The following is a 22,419-nucleotide window of genomic DNA, read 5'->3' as shown; positions in this document are numbered from 1 at the left end:
AAATGTGTGTTAAGGGCCATTACCCTTGATGGATTCCCACCGCACATCTGCTCCAAACTCACATTAGAGCTGTGCAGTTCAGCTCAGGAGGTCAGAAAAGCTATCAGGAACCACTAGGGGAACACAGAGTCACAGCTCGTGGCTTCCCCCAACAAGGCACAGTCAGCTCCTTGCAGGGCAATATGACCCCACAGGGGCAATGAGGGGACCAGGCAGGAGCTGTGTGGAACAAGCAGCCCCTTCAAACCCTAAACCATTTATTTGTTGTCCAGACAGAACAGGCAGAGACACAAAGCAGTCCAGCCAGGCCAAGCAAAGCCCTGGGTTTGGCTGAATATCAACAGAGAGGGCAGAAGGGTTGGGGACCAAGAGGACAGGAGGAGAATGCCATCAACTGAGCTGTGTGGGTCTGAGACTGAGAAATCCTACATACAAGTCCTGCTTCCAGGAAAGCAAAAATGAAAATAAAGCCCAGGAAAAAATGATTACAGAAAGCCAGATTCAAAGGCCTTACAAAAGCAGTAAGAAAACGTGAAAGTGAAAGGGCTGAGGTATGAAAAAGCTCAACCCTCCTTGGCCTTGTGTTTTCCTCTTGCAATGAATTGGATGAATTGCATGGGTCCCCCAGGCTGGTCACAGTCACAGGAGAGCCAGGGGACATGGCAACCATCAGGACTGAGCCAGGGTCATCCTTCCCATTTTCCCCATGTCCACACTGCTCCGGATGTCTCCATGGTCCTGGCTGGGGCTGAAGTGACTGATCTCCAGCCTAGCCACCTTTACCTGTGGAGAAAAAGGGCACCCAGTGCCAGAGACAGGCTGGGGCACAAGCAGTGCCTGCCACAGCCCAGCCCTTTCATCCCAGCTGTGCCCAACCACAGGGCCCCAGAGGTGCCTGTCAGTGCTGAGGTGAGAGCAGCAGCCCCTCAGCCTGCAGGTCTCTGTGAGGCATGCCACAGACATGGCTCCCTCAAAGATCTGAGCCTTTGGGATGCTTGTCTTTGCCCACCCTTGTCCCTGCTCCAGGCAGGGAGCACTGCCTGGAACCAGACTCTGCTGCCATGGGGGCCTCAGTGGGCAGAGCCATCCTGACCATCCCCAGCTAAGGCAAATCAAGAGATGCCTCAGTGCTGCTTCTCCTGAAATTCAGATTGTCCTGGGAGATTGCAGCTCACTATAGCTGTCCCACAGCCCTATAGTCCCCTCTGTGATGGTTGTCTGCACAATTGCATTTTCCTACCTTTTTCATTATCCTCCTGAGTTTTGTTGGGCAAATACTTCCTTTTCCTGTAAAGGCAAAGGGGAGTCCTGGGTAAGAAACTGGCATTGTGTATGTACCTGCTGAACCTGTCCCCTTCCTACTCACCTGGAGAGCACAAACCACAGGATGACTGCAGTCAGAAGGAGGACTGCCAACAGCACAACCAGTCCAATCACAATGCCATGCCACTGGCCTGCAGTCTGCCCTGCAACTAACACAGAGCCAGGGGTGAGTGCCACAGCCTGGCAATGACCCCAAGAAGGGCAAAGGGTATGTGCAAGGCTGTAGCCTGTGTCCTGGCTGAGGTTTCTTCTGGGAGGTAGGATCACCCCATGTGTGGGGATTTAGCTCTGTTCCACGTGAGACCCAAAAGCACTTGAGCTGGGCCAGCTGATTTCCAGGGCAGCTGCCAGGCTGGCAAAAGGGAACATGCTGGAGAGAGGCTTGGGCACCACGAGCAAGGAGACACTCACCAAGAGAGAAGCTGTAGCAGACACAGGTGAACTTCTCTGCCTGTTGGAGGAGACAGGAGGGAGAGCTCAACCCACTCGTGCAGCACCACCCAGCTGGAGGCAAAGGTCCCCAGGCAGGGCCAGCGAGTGAGCCGGCTGTGGCCCAGGAGGCCAGGGACAGCACCCTGGCCAGGCACGGCAGAGCAGGTGCGCTGAGAGGCAGCCCAGAGGCAGCAGGGGCGCAGCTCCGGCCGGCAGCAGCCCCGGAGAGCAGGAGCAGCAGCCCGGCCGTACCTGCGGCGAGCGGCGGGCGAGGCGCAGCAGGGCCGTGTAGCCGCAGCCCGGGCGGAGCGCAGCGTTGTGCTCGCCCTGCCCGCGGCTGCCGTCGCCCAGCACGAAGTCCGTGGGGGCGCTGAGGTTGAGAACAGCGGCCACGTAGACGCTGGCGTTGAGGAGCTGCGGCTGCCCCGAGCACATGCCCTCGATCACCGAGCCGTTGTGCGTCGGGGCCACGAGCAGCTGGTGCTCCCTGCGGGGCCCAAAGTCAGCGGGACAGGGGGCAGGGGACAGGGGACAGGGGGCGGTGGAAGGGAGGCGTCTGCAGCCAGCGCCGGGCTGGGGAGAGCCGTCCCGGGGCTGCAGAGCCGCGGGGCTGCGCTCACCTGGCTGCTCCGGAGCCGCGGGCGATGGGGCTCAGGGCGAGCACGGCCGTGCCTTGCCATGGGGCGATGTCGCGGGCGCTGCGGCAGCTGATGCCCTGGGGCCCCGGGGTGTCTGCAGGGGAACAGCCGGGCAGTGAGCACGGGCGGGGCTGAGCCAGGAGCAAGGGCAGCCTCGGGCAAGGCAGGCTGCGAGCACGGCTCGTGTGTGCCCACGCTCCCGGGACAGCCGCGCAGCAAAGCTTACCGGAGCTGCTGCTGCTGCTGCTGCTGTGGAACTCCTTGGCCAGCGCAGCCCCGGCTCCGGCAGCCGTCAGTCCCTGGATGGTCACGGCGTAGCTGCTGCCAGGGCTGTGCTCCGGCAGCCGCAGCTCAGTGACGGAGCCATTGAGCCGCAGCCGCTCCGTCTCCAGCACGCTGCTGTCCGCTGCGTTCCTGGCTGTGATGCTCAGCTGCGGACAGGAGGCACAGCTGGAATGCAGCAGCTCCCAGGTGCCCGCTGGGAAGGTGCCCGCAGCTGGCAGCGACCCTGCCCGCCTGCCCTGCCCTGTGCCTGCCCGGCTGAGGAAGGAATTTGGAGAGGAATCGGCAGGAGCCTCAGCTCCAGGCGGGGACCTCAAAGGGAGGAGAGGAGGAATTTGGAGCCAACACTCGAGATGTGTGAGCAGCAGCCTGTGTGAGCAAAGGGCTCTGAGAAGCCTCTGAGAAGGGAAGAGGGAGGCTGTTTGTTTGAAGGAATGTTCATATATGTACTGAGCCCGAGGACTTGTCACTCCAGGTGTATTGCAACACCAGAGGCACTGTGGTAACATCCTCCACTGGAGAAATCTAAGCTTCTCTTTCCTCTTTTGTAAAGTTGGCCTCTGAAGGCTTTCTCAAAGAGACAAGGAGAACAACTAAATTTTCCATAAGTAATACAGATGAAGGATCCCTATTTGCCCATGCATCATCTCAATTTGTCATGAGATCCCTGGCCATTCTCACTTGCTACATATGCAGAAATAGAATCTGGGCTAGTGCAAAAGTGAAGACAACTGAAGGTGGAAAAAAAAGGATTCTTTTCATGAACACTGATGTCTGGGAGCAGGTAACCAGCCAAACAGGCTCACAACATTGTCAAGAGCTTGTCTGACAGTTTCTCCAGGAAAGGGCTAAGAAACAGCTTGCAAGGTCCCTGTCACACTGTGGAGACCTCTGTCCTCAGAGAGGACCTGAAGCATCCTGAGAACACTGTCACCAGCACACACAGCCCCTCCCACTGCTAGAGAGCAGGGGTTTGCTGTGGAAGGTGTCTCAAATCCAGAGACAGAGGAGATGCTTCTAGCCTCGCACTGACAAAAACTCAACAGGATGGTGCAGCTCTCTGGAGAAGGGGCTTTCAGGAGGGACATTGTGAGGATTACTCAAACTACAAGTTTTTCTGTGGCAAGAACCAGAAACAAGTATGCAAGAGGCACAGGAAACCCTGGGATTCCACCCAGAAGACACGTCACCATGTGTTGCACATCAACAAAAGCCTGCCAAACCCAAAGCAGAGCAGACCCAAGAAATGTGCCTAGAGGACATGGAGCACTCACACCTCTCAGGGCATCTCCACATCACTGGGAATGTAGAGAATGAAACAGAAAACGCTTGTGCTCATCAAAGCCAGATATTTACTGGCTGGGAACTGTGGTCATCCCAGCTGTCCCTTTCCCACCCTTCCCAGTGTGCCTGCACAGAGCTCCAGGCAAGGGCAGAGGGTCTGCCCTGGTCCCTTGGTACCTGGTATCCGATGATCTCCCCGTTGCAGGAGGGCAGCGAGTTCCACCTGAGAGAGCCCCTGTCAGGATCCAGCCACAGTTGCTCCGGTTTGTCCGGCACTGGAAGCACAGACAGTGGGGTCACACACAGGGCCATGAGCAGGGACTGAGGCCAGAGAAGGGTGCAGGCAGCTCCTGGCCATGGACAGGCTGCAGGATAGGGATCCCTAGGAAGGCTTTGACTCCTGCCAAGGCTGCATGTGCTGCAGCAGTGGGAAGCACAGCACTGTGCTGTGGAGTGGAGTGGGACAATGGGAATGGGGCGTGCCCTGCTCGGGGCTCTCCCAGCCCCTTCCCCACAGCTCCACAGGACCCAAGCAGCTCTGATCCCAGGCACATCAGTGCAGGGAGCAAATGGTCAGGCTGAGCTGACAGGTGAGGGGAACATCTATTCACCAGCTGGTACACAGCTGGGACACAGTTCTGCACTGCTCCTTGTCTCTGGCATTTCTGTGCACCTACCTGTTTGCTCTGTCATGAACAACCATGAGAAAAGGGTTGTGTTGGGGGGCAAGTCGATGGTGACACGGTACTCAGTGAAGGGCTGCAAAGGGGAGCAGGTGAATGCTCCCTCCTGGCCATGTAACATCTGCTCTCCTTTCACCTCCTTAGCCTCACAGGGAGGGGAGGAAGGCGCTGCCAGCCGGCACATGGCCCTCATGCCCTGGCAGGCATCAGGGAACCTGCAGGTCCACTTCAGTTTGATGCTGCTGCTGGAAATCTCAAAGGTCTCAGGGTCAACCTTGAGGATTTCTGTGAAGGAGAGATTGCCAGAAGGTCACTTCATTCCCTTCCCATTTCAGCCATGCAAGGATGCTGCAGGCAGACAACTTTGCTCATCACCCATCCTGGTGGGAGGGAAAGTGAGAGTGGAGGTGCTCACTGCAGCTCTCTCAAAGGGGAGCAGGAAGAGTTGGGCAGAAACGAATGTGGGTGAATGAGTGGACTACTACTGTTCAAGCAATTTTCCCCATTGATTCAAAACTGAGATGTCTGTGTGTCCCAAAATCTCTACAGACCATCAGGTACAGCTCTGCTCTCCCTTGGTGGGAACATGAATGCCCTAAGCTGTGAGAAGAGGGTGTTAAGCCTGCACCCACCATGCCAAGAATCTGGAGGGGCCCAGCCCACATGGAGCAAGCCATGGTACTCAAGCTGCACTGTCTGAGTGGATAAGGGCAGCAAAGCCCTCTGATACTGCTCAAACAGTGATGCCATGTGCTGGCCACAAACTCAACCACAAACCCCTCTCCTGTGCTTTTCACCTTTGTGCACATGCTCTTGCAGAAGGCCTCAGGGAGACCCTTATCACCAACACCCCAGTGATGACCTGCAGGCTGGACTTGTCGCCTGCCATTTCACTGGGCAGCAAAGAGCCTAGAACCTCCTGTGCCTCACACTCTGCTTTCTCTGCTCAGGAAGGGCAGAGCAAGGCAGCCAAGAGAGCTCATGATCCCTTCCTTACCACTGCACTCCACGCTGGACCGAATGCGGACCCAGACACCTCTGGAGTTTCTTCCAATCCAGACTTCCTTGTACACAGGTTTCCCACGAGAGAAGGACTGGACTTCACTCGAACATTTGACATGGGTGAAGGACGGCTGGAAACCATCAGGGCAGCTCAGCATCACTTCTTCATTCTTTACATAGTTCTCCTGGTCTGGTACCAGTTGCAGTCTGGAGTCCCATGGGGGCCTTTGGCACCCTTCTGTGAGAGGTGAAAGAGGCTGTTAGATGGGCTGGGAGGTGATGGGATGAGATATGGGTGAGTGGTGGGAGGAAATGCCCAGCAGCCCATCCAGCCAATGAAGGGAGAGGGAAGGTGACACATCCATCTGCTGGGATGTGAACTCAGGGCAAGGCTTTCCTTATAGGGAAGGGCTTTCCTTATGCATGGAAATTGTGAAGGATCACTCCTCCTTGAGCCTGCACCATTCACACTTGTGTCCAGGGGCACCATATTCCCTTCTCCAAAGGCCAGGGATGCTCCCAGGACAATCACCCCTGCAGCAGGAGATGCCCTCCAACCTCTCATTCAGTCCTGTCACCCAGCCCAGCTCAGGTGGCACTTGCTGGGCCATGGCACCACCACTCCTGCTGGCAGCATGTCCCTGCAGCTGTGGCTCATCCCTCCCACAGGCATCAGCCACGCCCCTGTGGCACCTCTGGGCTCCCTGGTGTCACTCACTCAGTGCCTTGGCTGCTCTCCTCCTGCCCCACACTGCTGGGCAGCAGGACAGGGCTGAGCAGTGCCTCCTCCACTCACATCTCCTGCTCTGCCAATGCCCCTGCCCCTGTCTCCTGACACAGCCCTTCCTTCTCTCATCACCTCCTCACCAAATTCACCATTCTCCAGGCACAGGAGGCAGTGACTGAGTAGCTGGTCCCAGCAGTTTGTCCAATGCTGCAGGGGGAGGCTTTGTGACAATGATTCCTACAGAGAAGGATACTGGCTTCTGGAAGGAGCCCTTGCCTCTTCAAGCCTCTGCAAGAAGCTCTGTGAGGCCTGAAGGGCTTTAAAATGCAATCTTCCTACTCTCAAAGGTGTACACAAGGAATCTCACAAGGTGAAGATCACCTTCGCCACAAAGGGAAATAAATGCTGGTGACAAGCCACGTGTGCTCAGGCTTGGCTCTCAAACAGCCCTGCTGGCAGGGGACCAGTGACACCCAGCTGAGCACCACAACCAGCAGCTTTGTCCCTCTGGCTCATGACCATGACCCACCCCATGCTCAGGCACCTGGCCACTGATACTGCCCCAATGCAGCTGTGTGGCAAAGCAGCAGAAAGCTCCCTGTTGCACTGCTCTCAGCAGGCACAGTGTCCCTCACGTACACCTGGGGACAGGATATGTACAGAAAGTGACACCTCCCTGAAGAGCCTTCCCCCGATTCACAGTGTATGAATTGATGCCCTGTTCGTGCCCACTGTCCCCAGGGAATGAGTGGCAGGCTGATTTACAGGAGGGCATGACCCATCACCACACATCCAGCCCATTCCTGTCTCTGCCACAGAGCCCCAGTGTACACTGCATTGTAGCTCCTGTCCCTGGGACAGACAGAGGCCCTGCAGCCCAGGGCTGCAGGCAGTGAGGATGAATATCCAGTGTAAAGAAGGACAGACAGCAGAAGCTTCCAAGAGGAAGAACCACTTCTTACCTGTTCCCTGGGGCACTATTTGGATGCTGAAATGTTCTTCCTGGCCATGTGCTGACAGTAGAGATGCAAGGGCCAGGAGGAACTCCAGAGCCAGTGAAGTCCCCAGTCAGGACTGAAATCTCAGCCCCACTCGCTGCCTCTGAGCCCAGGCATCCGTATCTGACTGCAAGGCTTGCAACCACAGGAAGGAAACAGACACATCTCCTCATGAGACGTAGGATGCTTCCTCTTTTGGCAGGGAACCTCCCATCACTGTCAGCACTTCTGCCTTTTGATATCTTTTTGCCCCAAGAGCATCCAGGTTCTGGGACTCATCAGAAGGAACCTAGTCACCAAGACCCCAGAGTTTCCTCCCCAAACCCTCCTAGTTACCAGGGCATTCAAGAAGTGTTACTCCTGTTTCTGAGGTAATATCCAAGCCCTTCCTGACACTGTGTGGGTTTTAGAGTGGTGATGAGTCACTTCCCCTCAATGATCACAGGAGATGGAGGACCTTTGAGAAACCACATAAAGAGCTGGTCAGAAGCATGGATAGGAATGGGGACATGAACTGCAAGGAGGACTTCAATGCCTGAAATAGTCTGTGGCCCTTCTGAAAGAAACACTCAACCTACAGCCTCTCTCATCCTTCCTCGCTTCTGTATCCTCAGCTGCCTCCTCCTGCTCCCTCTCAGCCTGGCAGCACTCTCCTCTGTCCCCAAGTGTGCAGACCGTGCTGCCCTACAGTGCCAGCTGTGTGCTTGAGAAAACTCTCACTGTACTCACAGTACATGCCCCTTGCTAGTCAGCAGCCACCACTTTTCTCTTCTTCCAGATCCTCCCTTCCACTTTGGATGTCCTGGATTCCAGAAGGCTGGGTGATCAGGCATGGGGGGCTGCAGAGGCACACAGACAATACTTGTCCCTCAGCTTTGCCTGTGGCACATGCACAGGACACACTCCTGCCCAGGGCAAAGGGTGCCCTGCTCATGGCTGCCCTCAACAAGGTGCAGTCAGCACACACAGGGAACAGCACCTCAAAGGGCAGTGAGGTGACTGGGCAGGAGCTGGGGGCAGCAGGCAGCCCTGTCCAAAGCACAAGCCTTTACTGTCTGGACAGAGCAGCTGGAGTCATGAGGCTGACAGCCCAGGGTATGACTGGGTGTGGGGGCATGGAGTGGGAAGCAGGGTAGCCAAAGAGGTGGCAACTCTTCTCCCCTATCCCAAGCCTGCTCATTCCCCTTTCTCAACCAGCAGCAGCCACACAGCCTTGAGTTTCTCTTCTCTTTGCCCAATACCCACAAAGAGCTGCTCCATCAGGCACACACATCACACCATCAACAGTCACAGGAAGGAGATCTTTTGGTCCCAGGGGCCTGCTGAAGGTACTGAGCTGATGGGCAGACAGCTCATATGAAGAACGGTCAAAACATGTCTTTACCAGCACATGCAAGTCATGCCAGGCTAAAAAAAAGCTGGAGAAGAGAGAGGTCAATTGCTCTATGTTCTGGCAGTGTAGTCCTCAACAGGAGAGCCTTGAGGCTGCCCCTCAGCCTCCAGGCTGCACTGGATATTGGCACATTTGACAGGGGAGAGAGATAACACCAAGCAATAAAACATGACAGCTCTGTGTTCAGGGCTGTAAAAAGCACAACCAGAACCAGCTTGTCACACCTGAGTCCAGGGAACTCAGGAGAGCCAGGAGAAGGAGATGGAAACATCACAGGCAGCTCACAGAGCTGGAGAACAGAGAGGCTGATTGCTCCATTGGCCAGCAGTGCACCCCTCACCCAGGAGAGCTTTGGGACTGTGCCTCAGCATCCAGGCTGCACTGGGCACTGGCATTCCACAGGCTGGGAGACAGTGGTGGTGGAGGTGATGGGACAGCAGCAGCAGCCAAGAGACAAGAGCCAGCAGATCCCAAAGGCTGCAGGACACAGATGTCCCAAAGGCTGCAGGACACAGATGTCCCAAGAGGACCAACTGCACCTCCCAAAATGGGAGATGAGCACCAGCACCCACAGAGGAAGAGACAGACCAGCACAGAGGTCCAGCTGTGCATAGGGGAGATGGTGTCACCTATAGGATGAGGAGGAGGGAAAGCAGCCACTCAAAGCTCTGCACTGGGAGCATGCAGCACCTTGGGTGTGCTTCCTTGGAGATGCCAGGGGCTGGAAAAGCCTGCTCCAAGCTCCTGCACGAAGATTCATGGGGTCAAGGCCTTCACACACAAATCAAGGCAGGAGTTTTTGTGAGCCAGGCAGCCCCTGCAAACCAGAACAATTTATTGGTTGTTTCAGTCTCAGCAGCACAGGACAGCACAGCTAGGCTAAACTCAAGCAGAGGATAGGGTCTAGATGGATACAAGGACACAGGGTGAAAAGAGGAGTTGTGAGCTCCTTCATTCTCAGAGGACATTTGCAGGCACCAAGGTGCTGGTGAGATGGCTATGGCAGAGCACTGCAGAACTACCGGGACATATCCTTGCTGGCACAAGCAGGTCATCCCATGCCTTGAGCTGCTCCTGTGCTGTGACAGAGCATTCTGGAGTCTGATGAAGGAGAAAATCTGGGGGGAAGCAATAACCCCTGAGATGATTCAAAGCTTCTGGTGGTGGAAGACCAAGCCTCGAGAAGGGAAGTGCCATCACCACTGAGCCTCAGATGTCTACTCCAGCTGCTCTTCTTCCTCACTGCTCTGGCTCTCCTAGGATTCCAGAACAGGCAGGGGCTTGGGAAATGGCTCTCCAGCCTGGTCACATTTACCTCCTCTCCTCATTCAGAGAGAACAAGAGAACCCAGGGCAGAGGCTGCTGCATGCCCTCAGCAACGTGAGGAGCTCAGACACACCATCAGAGCTGGCAGTCCCCACTCTCTCTGTGCCATGTGGGGTTCACAGGCAGGACTACCCGTTTCCTACCTGCATCTTTCTCAAGAAAAGTCTTGATCATGCAGTAATTATCCCCATTCTCATATGGCTGGAGCTCTGGGGGGACAAGAGGACAGAAAGAGCCTGAGGGACCCGGGGACTGTGGGAGAAGGAGCTGGGCAGCCTCAGGCAGGCAGCATCACCAGAGGCTGCAGATCATCCTGGGCTGCTCACCATCAGGACAGCAGGGCTGGGAAGAGCTGCTGCCTACCCCAGAGAGTGAGAAGGAGCAGCAGTTCCCAGCCCCCACAGGCACCTCAGGGAGACCCCAGCCAGGAGCGGCTGGAAGAGGCTCCTGAGCAGGGTCTCAGCTGGGAATGCACGTGGGACACGTTGGTCTGACAGGTCAGCCAAAGCCAGCTGGGCTGCCTGGAGCTACCTCAGAATCCACCAGGCCCTGAAACACACCTGCTGCCCTCCCAGCTCCAGCCCTTCAGTCCCCTCTGCTGGGATCCTACCTGTGTAGTGATCCTCCTCGGCTGTGCTGGGCGAGGCCTTCTTTTTTCTGGGAAGGCAAAGGGCAGTCCTGAGTCAGGGAGAGGCTGACCTGGGCCAGACCCTGCTGAAGCCAGCAGCAGTGGCATGGAGGGTTCTGCACACCCTCCCTCTGCCCTGGCAGGCATTGCCCACCCCAGGGCACAGCAGCGGTGGCTGCAACAGCAACCAGGGGCGAGGGTCTCTCAGCACACATGGCCCTGCCCCTGAGGAAGACACTTGGAGCCCCAGCCAGGAGCCCAGAGCCAATGTGTGTTAGGAGCAGCCAGCTGCATCCTCTGCACCCAGAGAAGGGTGGGAGCAGCTGGGGAACCGTCTCCATCCCCACCCAAAGCACAGCACAGCATGGCCTGAGACAGAGCCGAGGCTCCAAATCTCCTGCCACTCACCTGTAGAACACAAACCAGAGGATCCCAGCAGACAAGGGGATCAACAGCACCACCACCAGCACCACTACAATGACTGCTGACACAGGCCAAGGGCCCGGAGGCTGCCCTGAAACTGGCACACGGACAGGAGTGGGTGTCACAGCCTGGGCCGTGCAGCAGCAGTGGCCCAGCCTTGCTGCTGGGTGTCTGCACATGTGTAGAAATGCATGTCCAGAGCCTGCTGCCCTGGCTGCTGCAGGGACAGTCAGTAAGACAGTCCTCCCCTGCCTTCATATGTGCTTGGGCAGGGCAGAGTCAGGCTCTGGAGCACAGGGCCTTGCCCCATGGCCCCAGCTGGAGGGCCTGGCAGCCTCCTCAGCCATCCTGCACACAGCAGGGTTACACAGACCCAGTCTCAGCAGCCTGGGCCTCTCTGACTTTGAGTCACCTCTGCACCCAAATGCAGGGATGGGTGTCACCTTCTTCAGTGGAAGAGTAGAGGGGGCAGGTCTGGTACCAAAGGCACAAACAGCAGCTGAAGCAGTGCAGCTCCTCTGCAGACCTGCCAATGAAAGCCCTCAAGGAAGGACTCACGCAGCTTCATGCCCACTGCTGAGCCAGGTGCCTGCCCCTGTCCGAGCTGGGACAGCGTGGCTGCACACACAGCTCTGGGAGCTGCTCTGTACTCAGTACTCACCCCATGAGAGGCCACCCCAACTAGACACAGGGTAGAACAACCATTACCCTGGACGTAGGTTTGGAATTCCAGCTGTGATGCAGCCCCAGCCCCAGCTGCCGTCAGGCCCTGCACTGTCACCAGGTATTTGCTGCCAGCTGTCTGATGAGGTGGCACATACTCAAAGACAGACTGGTTCACCAACACCTGGCTGAATTCGAGGAAGCTGCCATCCGCTGCTCTCATGGTGGTGATGTTCAGCTGGAAGAAGGACAGGGAGCTGGTAGGTAGTAGCAGCAACATCCTGCTTCTGCACTGGGCAGCTCTGTGGAGAGTGGCTGCTACTGCTGGCTGGGCACAAGAGGGGACCTGGCCCTACCAGCAGCACCATCAGTGTACAGGTTGTGGGCCCTGGCCAAGGAGGGCTCACGCCTTGACTCAGGCTGCCTGCACAGAGCTCCAGGCAAGGTGAGGGGGACCACTCCATGGACTCCTGGTACCTGGTATCCAATGATCTCCCCTTTGCAGGAGGGCAGTGCCTTCCACCTGAGGGACCCCGTGCTGACATCCATCCACAGCTTCTCCAGTTTGTCTGGCACTGGAAGCACAGGAGAACAGCATCATGCATGGACAGGAATTTGCCACCCACAAGGGCTGCTTGTGCCTCTGCAGTGACAATGGTATGGTGAGGAGGGGGAATGCTCTGCTGTAGGGCCCTTCACAGCCCCTTTCCCAGATACCCGCAGGCTGCAAGCAGTTCTGATCCTAGGAACATCACAGCAGGGCACAGATTCTCTGGCTGAGCTTCAGGGTGAAGGGCACCCTGACATTTAATGTAAACACACCCATTTCCTTTGTGCTGAGGAGCCGCGTGTACAAGATTGTGCTAGGCAGCAGGGAGATGGTGACACTGTAGACAGTGAAGGGCTGCAGAGGGGAGCAGATGAATGTTCCCTCCCGGCCTTGTAGTATCTCTTCTCCCTTCACCTCCTCAACCTCACAGTTTGAGGAGGAACGCCGCTCCAGCCGACACCTGGCCCGAATATCCTGGCACAAGTTAGGGAGCATGCAGGTCCAGTTCAGTTTGATGCTGGTGCTTGAAATCTTCAGGGTCTCAGGGACAACCTGGAGGACCTCTGTGAAGGGAATATTCCAAGAGGATCAGTCCCTCCCTTTCCCTCCAAGCCTTGACATCAAACCCCACGAACTCCACAATTCCCTCACTTGCCTGTCCCCAGCACAGAGTGGACAAGGACATTCTGCCTTCTCCCAGACTAATATGCCAGAATTGCCAACTGCACAGATATAAACCTGGGATGCATCCAGAATTTCCTCTGGATTTCTCTGCCATGCCCTGACCACCCTGAGCACAGAGCACTGACACTGTGCCACACATGCAGAATTGCTCTCCATGCCTGGGGACAACAGACTGAGAGCACTGGGAGAATGTCTGGCTTGCTCACTTACCCACACAGGTCAAGTTCGTTTCCATACGGTGCCAGGTGTCTGTGGCATTCCTCACTATCCAGCCACTATGAGGAGTCACAGAGCTTTCTCTTGGCTTTGATGTCACACATTTGATCTCCATGGGTGGAGGCCAGGACCCCTCAGGGCACCTCATGTTCACCACTTCATTTAGGTTGTAGGTCCCCTGGTTTGGGTCAAAGATTAACTTGGGGTCCCACTGGGGCTTCTGGCACTTCCCTGCACCAACAAGATGGGAAGGTGTTAGCTGGGAAGTGTGGCTCTGCAGGGCAAGCCAGGGATTGGAGCAGGGCATCCTCTTCCCTAGCCCATCAGGGCAAGAGATGAGCTTCAGGACACTGCACAGAGCAGCCCTGCCACAGCAATTCTTGGCAAGGGGCGAGGGCAAATAAGGACTCCAAACTTCTTCCCTCAGGGCTCCTGGGAAGGGCCAGGAGGAGCTGGAGTCAGGGGAACCCATGAGGGGTTTGTACTCTGCACAGAGCCTGCCCAGAGACTCTGGTGCCCTCTTTGTCCCTTAGGCAGGATGACACCCCAATTCCTTGTAAGAAGGCATAAAGTCTGAGCCCCAAAGCTGGCTCAGCAGTGACAGCATGCAACAGGGCAGGGAGGGGGGACCAGCACATGAGGAGAGGGCCACACCTTTACCCTTGTCACCTGTGCCACAAACACCTGTCAGAGCTACACATGTGCCCCTGACTTTTCAGCCCATGCTCTTGCCAGAAGCCCTTAGGGAGATGTCAGGGAGATACACCACCCAGCCTTGTGTGTGTGAACAAAGCCTGAAGCCCTGCATGGTCCCTGACCTCCCGTGCCATGGGCAGCGCTGGTTACTGCCAAAATGGCTACTTTGCTATCAAGGTAGGGACCTTTGTACCGAAACTCCCTCCTGCCAGGACCCTCAGGAACTAAAGCTGGTATCAGCCATCTCCACCAGGGCACCCCTGCAACCCCAGGGCTGGCACAGGGCAGACTCAGGAGCTGCCTCAGCACTGCCTTCAGCAGCACCTGCCATTTCCACAGGCATACAGAGCCAGAAGCTTCCTGTGCCCCCACAGGCTGCATTCCCTGCTCAGGAAGGGCAGAGCAGGGCAGTCAGAAATGCTCTTGATGCCTCCTTACCAAAGCACTGTACCCTGCCTGGGTTGGGCTGAATCTTGATCCAACTGCCTCTGCTGTCCTTTCCATTCCAAGCTTCTCTGTGTACAGGTTTTCCATTGATGACAGACAAAACTTTTCCTGTACATTTGACATGGGTGAAGGATGGCTGGAAATCCTTGGGACAGCTCAGCATCACTTCTTCATTCTTCTTGTAACTCTCCTGGTCTGGTGCCAGCTGGAGTCTGGAGTCCCAGTGGGGTTTTTGGCATGTTTCTGGCAGAGGTGAAAGTGGGTGTTAGTTTGGGCTGCGAGGTTTCAAGGAGGAGCAGGGTATCTTGTGGGGCTTCAGCAAACCCCAGCAAACCCTCTAACCCCTGAAAGGAAAGGGAAGGTGACACACCCATCTGCTATGATGGGACACCTGGGCAAGACTGGTTGGGAGGGGGCATTTCTTGTGGATGAGTGCCAGCTGGGGCTGAGGCCTGTCCAGGTAGGTAGTGGACAAGGATGTGCCAGAATTCAGTAGGAGATTGATCTCAGGTATCAAATGCCTGAGATCCAAGCAGCGCCAACATGGCACCAGAATTACATCCCTGGCCACAGTGATGGAGATGGATGAACAGGACAGAAATTGATCACAGAGCTTGGTAGGAAGCACTTCCTGACACCGTTCTTACCAATGCACACTATGTTCCCCTGAACACGAGTCCACACACCACTGCTCTTTCTCCCCAGCCACACGTGTTCCTTTAGAGACCCGGAATGATCCAACGGCTGAAACATGTTTGAACATTTGACATGGGTGAAGGATGGCTGGAAACCTTTGTTGCAGCTCAGAGTCACTTCTTCATTCACTGTGTAACTGTCACGGGCTGGTGCCAGCTGGAGTCTGGGGTCCCACCAAGCAGGCTTTTGGCATGTTTCTGTCAGAGGTAAAATTGGGTGAGGAGTACTATTGGGAGCTTATAAGAGAAGACTGGGGACACATCTCTCATGGCTCTGACTATTCATCCCAACACATACAACTGTCATGAGTCCAGGCACTCTCCAAGCACACAGGGCTCCTCATCACCCCATCTCCAGGACTGCCAAGCCTCCCTTGGGGTGCTTGAGCTGTCATTTCATTGTCTACTTCATGGACAGGTGAGCCATGCTGCAATAACAGCCTCCCATACCAAAGACAACCAAAACCCTAGAGAAGCTTTCCAGGCAAGCAAGCAGAAGCCCTGCAGCTATTCCTACTCCATGCTGAGGCAGGAGATGCTGGCTGGGAAGGATTCCTCTCCCCAGGAGCACAGACTCCAGAAGGTGCCTACAGCAAGGTGCTGAGGCAAAAAGAGCATTGTCACTGCCAGGACATGGGGGAAACCAAGGCATCCAGGTCTCCCATTCCTGCACTGTCATGTGCGTGACCAGGTCACAGAGGGTCTGTCACCAGCTCAGCACCCTGGGTCAGGGTGGTGCAGGGCAGTGCTTTCCTATGCAGTTGGCAGCCTCATTCCACAGGATCTGGAAATGCATTGGATCTCTGGGATGGATGGCACAAACGCCCCAGCACACCTGAGCAGCACCACTTCGTTCAAGTCATAGCTGCTCCTCTCCGGGTACAGCCGCAGTCTGGAGTCCCAGTCAGAGGGAGCTTTACATTTTCCTGTGTGCAAAGGCCAGGAGGCAGAGCCTGAGGGTCCCTGGGCTCCAGCAGCATCCTCAGGGGTGAGGGTGGTCCATCCAGAGGAGTGCCAGTCCCCCTGTCTTCAGAGGGGTGGCAGAGAGGGCACCTCCCAGGATGAACCCCATCCTCCAGATGCTTTATCCCTCCTCACGCCCCCAGGGGCAGTGCAGGAGGGTTATCCACAGTCCACCTGCCCGCCTGCTGCTGCAGAAACACCCCAGCCAGAGGGATCCAGCAGCCTGGGGGATGCTGCTCTCTCCCACAAATACAGGGGCTGTGGGAGTGCACCCGACACAGGGAGCCTCTGCTGCCATTTCTCACTCCACAGCTTGTCCCATGAACTGACTACCAGCAGCAATGGTGAATAACAGGAGTAAAGTTGCAGGTAACAAGTGAAAGAACAAAGCAATTCTGCAGTAGAAGAAATAACTACAGGAATGAGGCAGACAGAAAATGAAACGTCTAAGTCCTTGAAAGGGAAAAAACAAGAAAACCACCCCTGCTCATCCATGATATTTACGTGTGAGCTCGAAAACACCCAGTTTTGATGAGTTTTGTTACATTATTCATCACCCTAGTGATGAATCCTTGCTCTTAATTGTCATAAAAAAACCCATGTTTTCAGTTCATTTGCCTCCTTCTCTCAAAAAGACCACCACTCTCCTAGTATGTAGCATGATTTCTTGGAACACTGTGCTTTTACACTGAAGAAGGGAAAAGATGAGTCATAGTAACGCAGGCAAGCAGTGACTTCAGTAAGATATACTAACAGCCAAAGACTGTGTCTGTGTCATATACCTGCTTTTGTCTGCCTCGGTGTGCTGGCTGTGTGGATTTGCCATCTAACACACCTTTCTGTGCAGAACTGTAAATCAAATACCTTGACTCTTTGTGTTAATCAGCTTTTTCCACAGTGGGTGAAAGAAGCTTTCATCTAGAGACTGCCCTCAGACCACCTGTGTTCACACCAGTGGCCACAAAGCTCACACCCTGCCCAATGTGCTCAGCCTAGCCTCTGCACTTCACCAGAACGAGTCTCTTCACCCAGAATGAGTCTGCCTTGTCCTGTCCTGGCAGACATGTTACCTAGACTTGCTCACTCCGTGCAAAACAAGTCCATGAGGAGGCAGTGGGCATGGAGGTGGCCTTTCCTGAAGGAGGATGAAACACCTCTCTTCAGCTGCAGCTGCCCACTTCCTGCCAGCCAGCACTCACCACTTCCCTTTTCTGGCAGCAGGTTTCCACGCTATCATCGCAACCCTCTTCCCAGCTCTCCACCCCAAAGGACAGTGATCACCAGCCCCATCTTTTTTAGATCACATGGTGCAGGCACGAAAGTTCTTCCCCCTCAACAGTGTCTTTCCCAGTGCCCTCAGAGCGCACATTTCACTGACAGAAAACTACCTGACAGACATGAAACCCCTGACTTGGTCCCAGCCTCGTCAGGCATCCCCCTCACGCACCTTCCACCCTCCTGCCATTAAAAACCCTGAAGTAACACACATCCTGCCCAAGGGTGACATCCAGGATCCTTTTGGGTCAGTCTCAGATATGAGCACAGACTAGAAGAGGAGAGATTCCATCCTGCCCTGGGTAGCTGAGATTTGCCCACTGCTGGAAGAGCAGCATCCCTCGAGCCACCGGTGATGGACAGCATGACTCATGACCCATCTGATCATTTGGTTAGCCACTTCTGCTCCCATTTCCCTACAGAGAGAATCCTCACAGCTCAGGTTCCCTACCCATGCTGTGGCACATTCTTTGTAGGAAAAGCCTAGCAGAGACCCAGGGCTACCTGTAATCCTCCTGGCATGGAGAAAGAACAGAACAAGTCTCTTGATGAGAACAATCCCACCAAACTACAGTTCCCTAACCCCAGGGTCTGTGGGAGAGAGCCACTAACAGAGCTCACATCTTTGATGAACATCATCATCACCAGTGACAGGGGTGATGTCTGAACTGCCCAGAAAGGCCATCACTACTCTGATTGCTCTGGATTCATCTGTCTGCTGCATAACAAGACCTGGCCACCTCCTGCTCCCAGCAACACTCCCCACTTCCTAGAGGGACACTGCAAGTCCCACTCTCATGGAAGTTTCCCAGTTCACCGAGGCTTGCCACCCTCCACCCCAAATAGAGATTTGTCCCACCGCAGCCTGAAGGACATGTGAGTGTTTCAGGTATATGCAGATACCAGCTTCAGCCCTCCCCTCCCAGCTCACTTATGGACTGAGCAGGGTAAGGCCAGGTAGCAAATACGCAGGTAGAGGAGCAGCAAAACCATTTTTGCAAGAGATAGGCACAATCCTCTCTTACCTGCTTCCCATGGAGTCACAGGAGTGTGGTGCATCTGTGCAAGCAGCAGAGGAGCAAGGGCCAGGAGGAATGTCAGAGCCAGCACTGACAGAGCCATGCTGGCATGAAGTCCTGGGCAGGACTCAGTGTGAGCCGCTCAGGAAAGGTGTCTGCACAGCCCTGCACAGCAATGAGACAGCCCCACAGGGAAATCACATGTGGCACAAGAAGCTTCCTCTTTGGAAAGAGAGCGTCCCACCAGCCTCAGTATTCTCACACATCTTCCTACAGACAGTGGGTACAGGCTCCATGAGTCTCACAGGTGTCTTAGTCCAGCCTTTTCCTTGGCTACCTCAGCACCTGCTCCCACAAGCACCTCCAAAAACCTTCTCACATCTGTCCCTCTCCACTCTCTTTCCAGATCCAGTGGAGGATGTTGAGGAATACACCCCTGATTAATGTGCCCAAGGCCACCCTAGGCTGCTCTCATCATGCACCACTTTCTCTTTCAAATCATGGAATAATGTATATTGGAAAACACTTAGATAATCACTAAGTCTAGATAAACACTTAGTCTAACCACTAAGCCAGTACAATAAGCCCACCACTGAATCATGTTCCTATGTACCACATTTACATATCTTTTAAATACTTCCAAAAATCTCTCCTCTTATTACCTTGAACAAATCAAGCTGCAACATTCTTGCTGTTGAATCCACCAGCAGAGTTTCCAGATCAGACAAGCTCCTGAACCTGGAAGTTCTCTTTTCCTTTCTTCTCCAAACCTTTCCTGCTCTGAGCTGTCCTTTGTCAATGTCTTTTAGGACAGGAAGCAGTCGATAAAGACAGTGTGAACAGTATGAGTATAAGAGGGTCTTCCTGGAGATGGATGGAGATGCCTTGTTCCCATTACTGTTGAGCTCAGGTAAGGTCTTTGGGTATGGGAGAGAATTCCCTAAGTGCTCTCCATTTGGGGCATGCTCACACTCCCTCAGATGCCACCACCAAGTTCTTCTCTGAGCCCCTTTTCAGCTCACAAACTCTTGCACAACTTCAAGCTTCCATGAGTCCTGACTCCCTGCACTGTTGCAGCTCTCCTGGGCCATTCCTCTTTCAACTCTGTGCTTTACAGGGTCTTCCTGTCTGTGTTTTCCTGGATAGACAAGCACAATGCCTTATGGTGCAATACTATCAGTGTTCTGGGTATGGGTATGGGTATGGGTATGGGTATGGGTATGGGTATGGGTATGGGTATGGGTATGGGTATGGGTATGGGTATGGGTATGGGTATGGGTATGGGTGTTTTTCACCACTCAGCTGGAACTTGTTGGCCAGAGCTCCCTGGCAGATCCTTTTGCAGGAGCCACCATCCTCAGGACAGTGCTTGGTGTATCTATTATCCCAGTAAACCAGCAACACTGAGTTTCTGTAAACGAGATGTCTCCTAAGGTTCATTTGGGAACACCATTACATCAAGTCTAGCTGTGTCACATGCAGCTGTTGTGAGGTTAATGGATGAAGTCTTCTAGAAAGCTTTCAGCAAGAAGAACAGCAGCACTAAGTCATGTCCTTTTCATTTGCTTGCTGGATCCCTGTCCTTTGGGAACCAGGTTTTTCTTGCTCCTGTGCAGTCAACAAAGGTGCAAGCACCCAGGAGAATGGCCACAGCCAGCATTCACTGGGTCATGTCCTGATAAAATCCCAGATTTAGGCACAGACACTCTCACTGACTCTCCTTGGTATGTGAAAGAAGCAAAACCAATGGAATTAAACAGCCAAGCTTCAAAAATTCACAAGTGGTACAACAGGCTTCCTATTGCCCTGATGAGATTATTTCTTTACCCCTGTCCCGAGGCCTGGAAATCTGTGTTTGGCCTCTTCCTTCTTAGAAATTTATCATTGTTTTGAGATTTGTTGTTTTCTGGGTATACAGCATCCACTAGAAAAATGCTGAAGAAATACTGAAAGGCAACATACTCAGCCATGTACATTGAATTCAATATCATTGCAATTGTGCTTGATGGACTGTTTCCTGAAGGTCCATTCAATCATCAAGGAACTACCAGGACTCAGACTTTCAGACTGAAAAGAGAAAAATTGAAATCACCTGAAATTTACAATCAGATTTACTTCTGATAGAGAAGAACACTGGAGGCTCAAAACCATCCACAAAACCACAAGGAAAAGGAGAAGTAGCTGTGGCTTTTCAGAATCAAAAGCTTTTGAGACTTCCACTGCTAACACAGCCACCATGTTCCCCTATAGTAAAGTCTATTACTGTGTCAGAACTCACAAACAACAGTAGTATATTGTGGGTCTTATCCTCCTCCCTACCTCACACCTGTCCCAAGGGAGCCCAATGTGGGTTGTACCTATAGATGGTGGTGTTGGTCAGTACCTATAGATATACCTATACTTGGTTGTACCTACAGATGTTGTTCAGGTGATGGGGGTGGGCTGCAGCCAGGCTGGGACATCAACACAAAGCTTCTGAGTCAGGTTCAGGTCTGAGGAGGGTAGCCCAGTCAGGTCCATCCCTGGGAAAGCCAGGAAGGGGTTTGTTGTCTGCACGTAACAAGCACATGGCCCTGTGTGGTGTGGTGGTCTGGGTCCCCACATGGTGCTGGCCCCTCTCCAGGATGCAGAATCTATCTCACTCAGGGATACAGCCTGTGCTGCCAGAACCTAGAGCATATTCTGGCAGGGAGAACTGGAAAATGCCTACTGGATCCAGCCAGAATCCAGTCTTGAACCCTGCTGTGGGCTCTTCCTCATGCCTCCAGTGGCTTTCCTAGCCCCACCAGGCCCAAACCTCCTTCCATAGGAGGGATCTTGCAGTGCCATCAACAAGATAATGACCCACACTGCATGCCACCCTCTAGCCCCATTCCCAAAATGAGGATAGAACACAGACATGTTAAACCCATACAGCTCCTCTACAGAGTTGGGGGAAGAACCCCAGACCTATGGGCAGAAAGAGGGTTGGGGGAGCCCCAGTAGTGCTGGAGTGCAGAGGGATCAGCCCTGATCATGACAGGTGACAGCCTGGTCATGATCAGCTATCATGATCTCCCTTGGACCCAGTAAAATATCTGGGAGGTCTGCAGGGAACTTTGTTGGCCTGAGACAGGGGTGGCACCAGGGCACCTTTGCTGTCACCTAGCTGGTGACAGTGGCAGGGGCAGGGACTTCCTCTTGTGCAATAGGTCACCCAAGGCTACAAAGCCCAGCACCAGGCTACAAAACCTAGCACAAGGCTACCATCTCTGCTCTTATGGTGGCTTGATGAGCTGCCAGGTCTGATCCAAGATAGGTGTGCTGAGAGCAGAGCTGTGACAGGGGTGAGCCCAGCATGTTGCAGGGCTCCCAGGAGGACATTCCTTGGTGCTGGGCAGAGCAGGGATAGGCCCTGAGGGCTGGATAATCCCTTTGCTATGACTGCTACACCACCTCTTCCCAGGGGAGGGAGCAGGACCTGCTCACTGCTCTCCACAGGGAGCATCTTCCCACCTTTCTGAGTCCACTCGCACATGCCTACTCCCCAGAAGCAAACACCCAAGCTAGGCAAGAATCTGCCCTGGCACTGCCACTCTGATGAAGGTCCCTCTGGAAATCTCCAGCCCTCTGCCCACTGCTCAGGCCATCCAGGTCTTCCTGGCCTGGTGCTGCATCCCACACTAACCCTAAATCCATCCCAAATCCCCTTCATGCTCAGACTGCCAATGTCCTCTGTTTGGCTGCGCATTTGCTGACTGCCCAGAAAGGTATTTTTAGCACATAAAATTGGGCATAAGCAGTTCACAGCTGGGAGCAGGGTGGAGTAAGGCTGGGGGGGAGGAATGAAGCGGGGGTGGGGTGCTGCATTTTGGTTTGAGGAAGATGTGCTCAGAAATGGGGGTTTCCAGCTCTGACATCCAAGCAGTTCCACATCTGGCTCAGCCATTCCTGTTCCATCCCAGAACCGTCTTCAGCACATCCCACTCTGGTTCTTGAACAGAGAATGTGGCTAAGCCCAGGAGGTGGGAATTTTAAGATTTGGGGCAGTATCTCAGGTCAGACTAGCTTCCCCCCAAACCCTATTGCATAA

At 54.4% G+C, this 22,419-nt stretch overlaps 2 protein-coding genes across 2 annotated transcripts in view; both read right to left on the bottom strand.

Moving 5' to 3' along the window:
• Window positions 1-319: 319 nt before the first annotated feature.
• On the bottom strand, window positions 320-7,424 carry LOC130264749 (uncharacterized; the record flags this gene model as incomplete). Its single annotated transcript, XM_056513211.1, has 11 exons — window positions 320-783; window positions 1,241-1,287; window positions 1,367-1,472; window positions 1,735-1,774; window positions 2,008-2,242; window positions 2,376-2,487; window positions 2,620-2,824; window positions 4,137-4,234; window positions 4,637-4,927; window positions 5,640-5,882; window positions 7,334-7,424. Coding segments are annotated over 11 exons (1,482 nt in total), but the record flags the coding sequence as incomplete, so codon positions are not given.
• A 2,369-nt stretch (window positions 7,425-9,793) lies between these two features.
• Window positions 9,794-22,419, bottom strand: part of LOC130265499 (uncharacterized) — a 21,831-nt gene continuing 9,205 nt past the window's right edge. The window contains exons 2-9 of the mRNA XM_056514599.1: window positions 14,387-14,638; window positions 12,625-12,915; window positions 12,280-12,377; window positions 11,848-12,040; window positions 11,125-11,236; window positions 10,699-10,745; window positions 10,221-10,297; window positions 9,794-10,018 (exon numbers count right to left, since the gene is read on the bottom strand). Of these exons, the coding sequence (XP_056370574.1) occupies window positions 9,980-10,018; window positions 10,221-10,297; window positions 10,699-10,745; window positions 11,125-11,236; window positions 11,848-12,040; window positions 12,280-12,377; window positions 12,625-12,915; window positions 14,387-14,638 (1,109 nt within the window). The 3' untranslated portion in view covers window positions 9,794-9,979. The remainder of the gene's footprint in view (window positions 10,019-10,220; window positions 10,298-10,698; window positions 10,746-11,124; window positions 11,237-11,847; window positions 12,041-12,279; window positions 12,378-12,624; window positions 12,916-14,386; window positions 14,639-22,419) is intronic.

This window comes from Oenanthe melanoleuca, chromosome Z, assembly GCF_029582105.1.
Source record: "Oenanthe melanoleuca isolate GR-GAL-2019-014 chromosome Z, OMel1.0, whole genome shotgun sequence".
NCBI classification, from domain to species: Eukaryota; Metazoa; Chordata; class Aves; order Passeriformes; family Muscicapidae; genus Oenanthe; species Oenanthe melanoleuca.
Note: the sequence above shows the minus strand (reverse complement) of the source record. Positions and strands in the feature narration are given on the sequence as shown.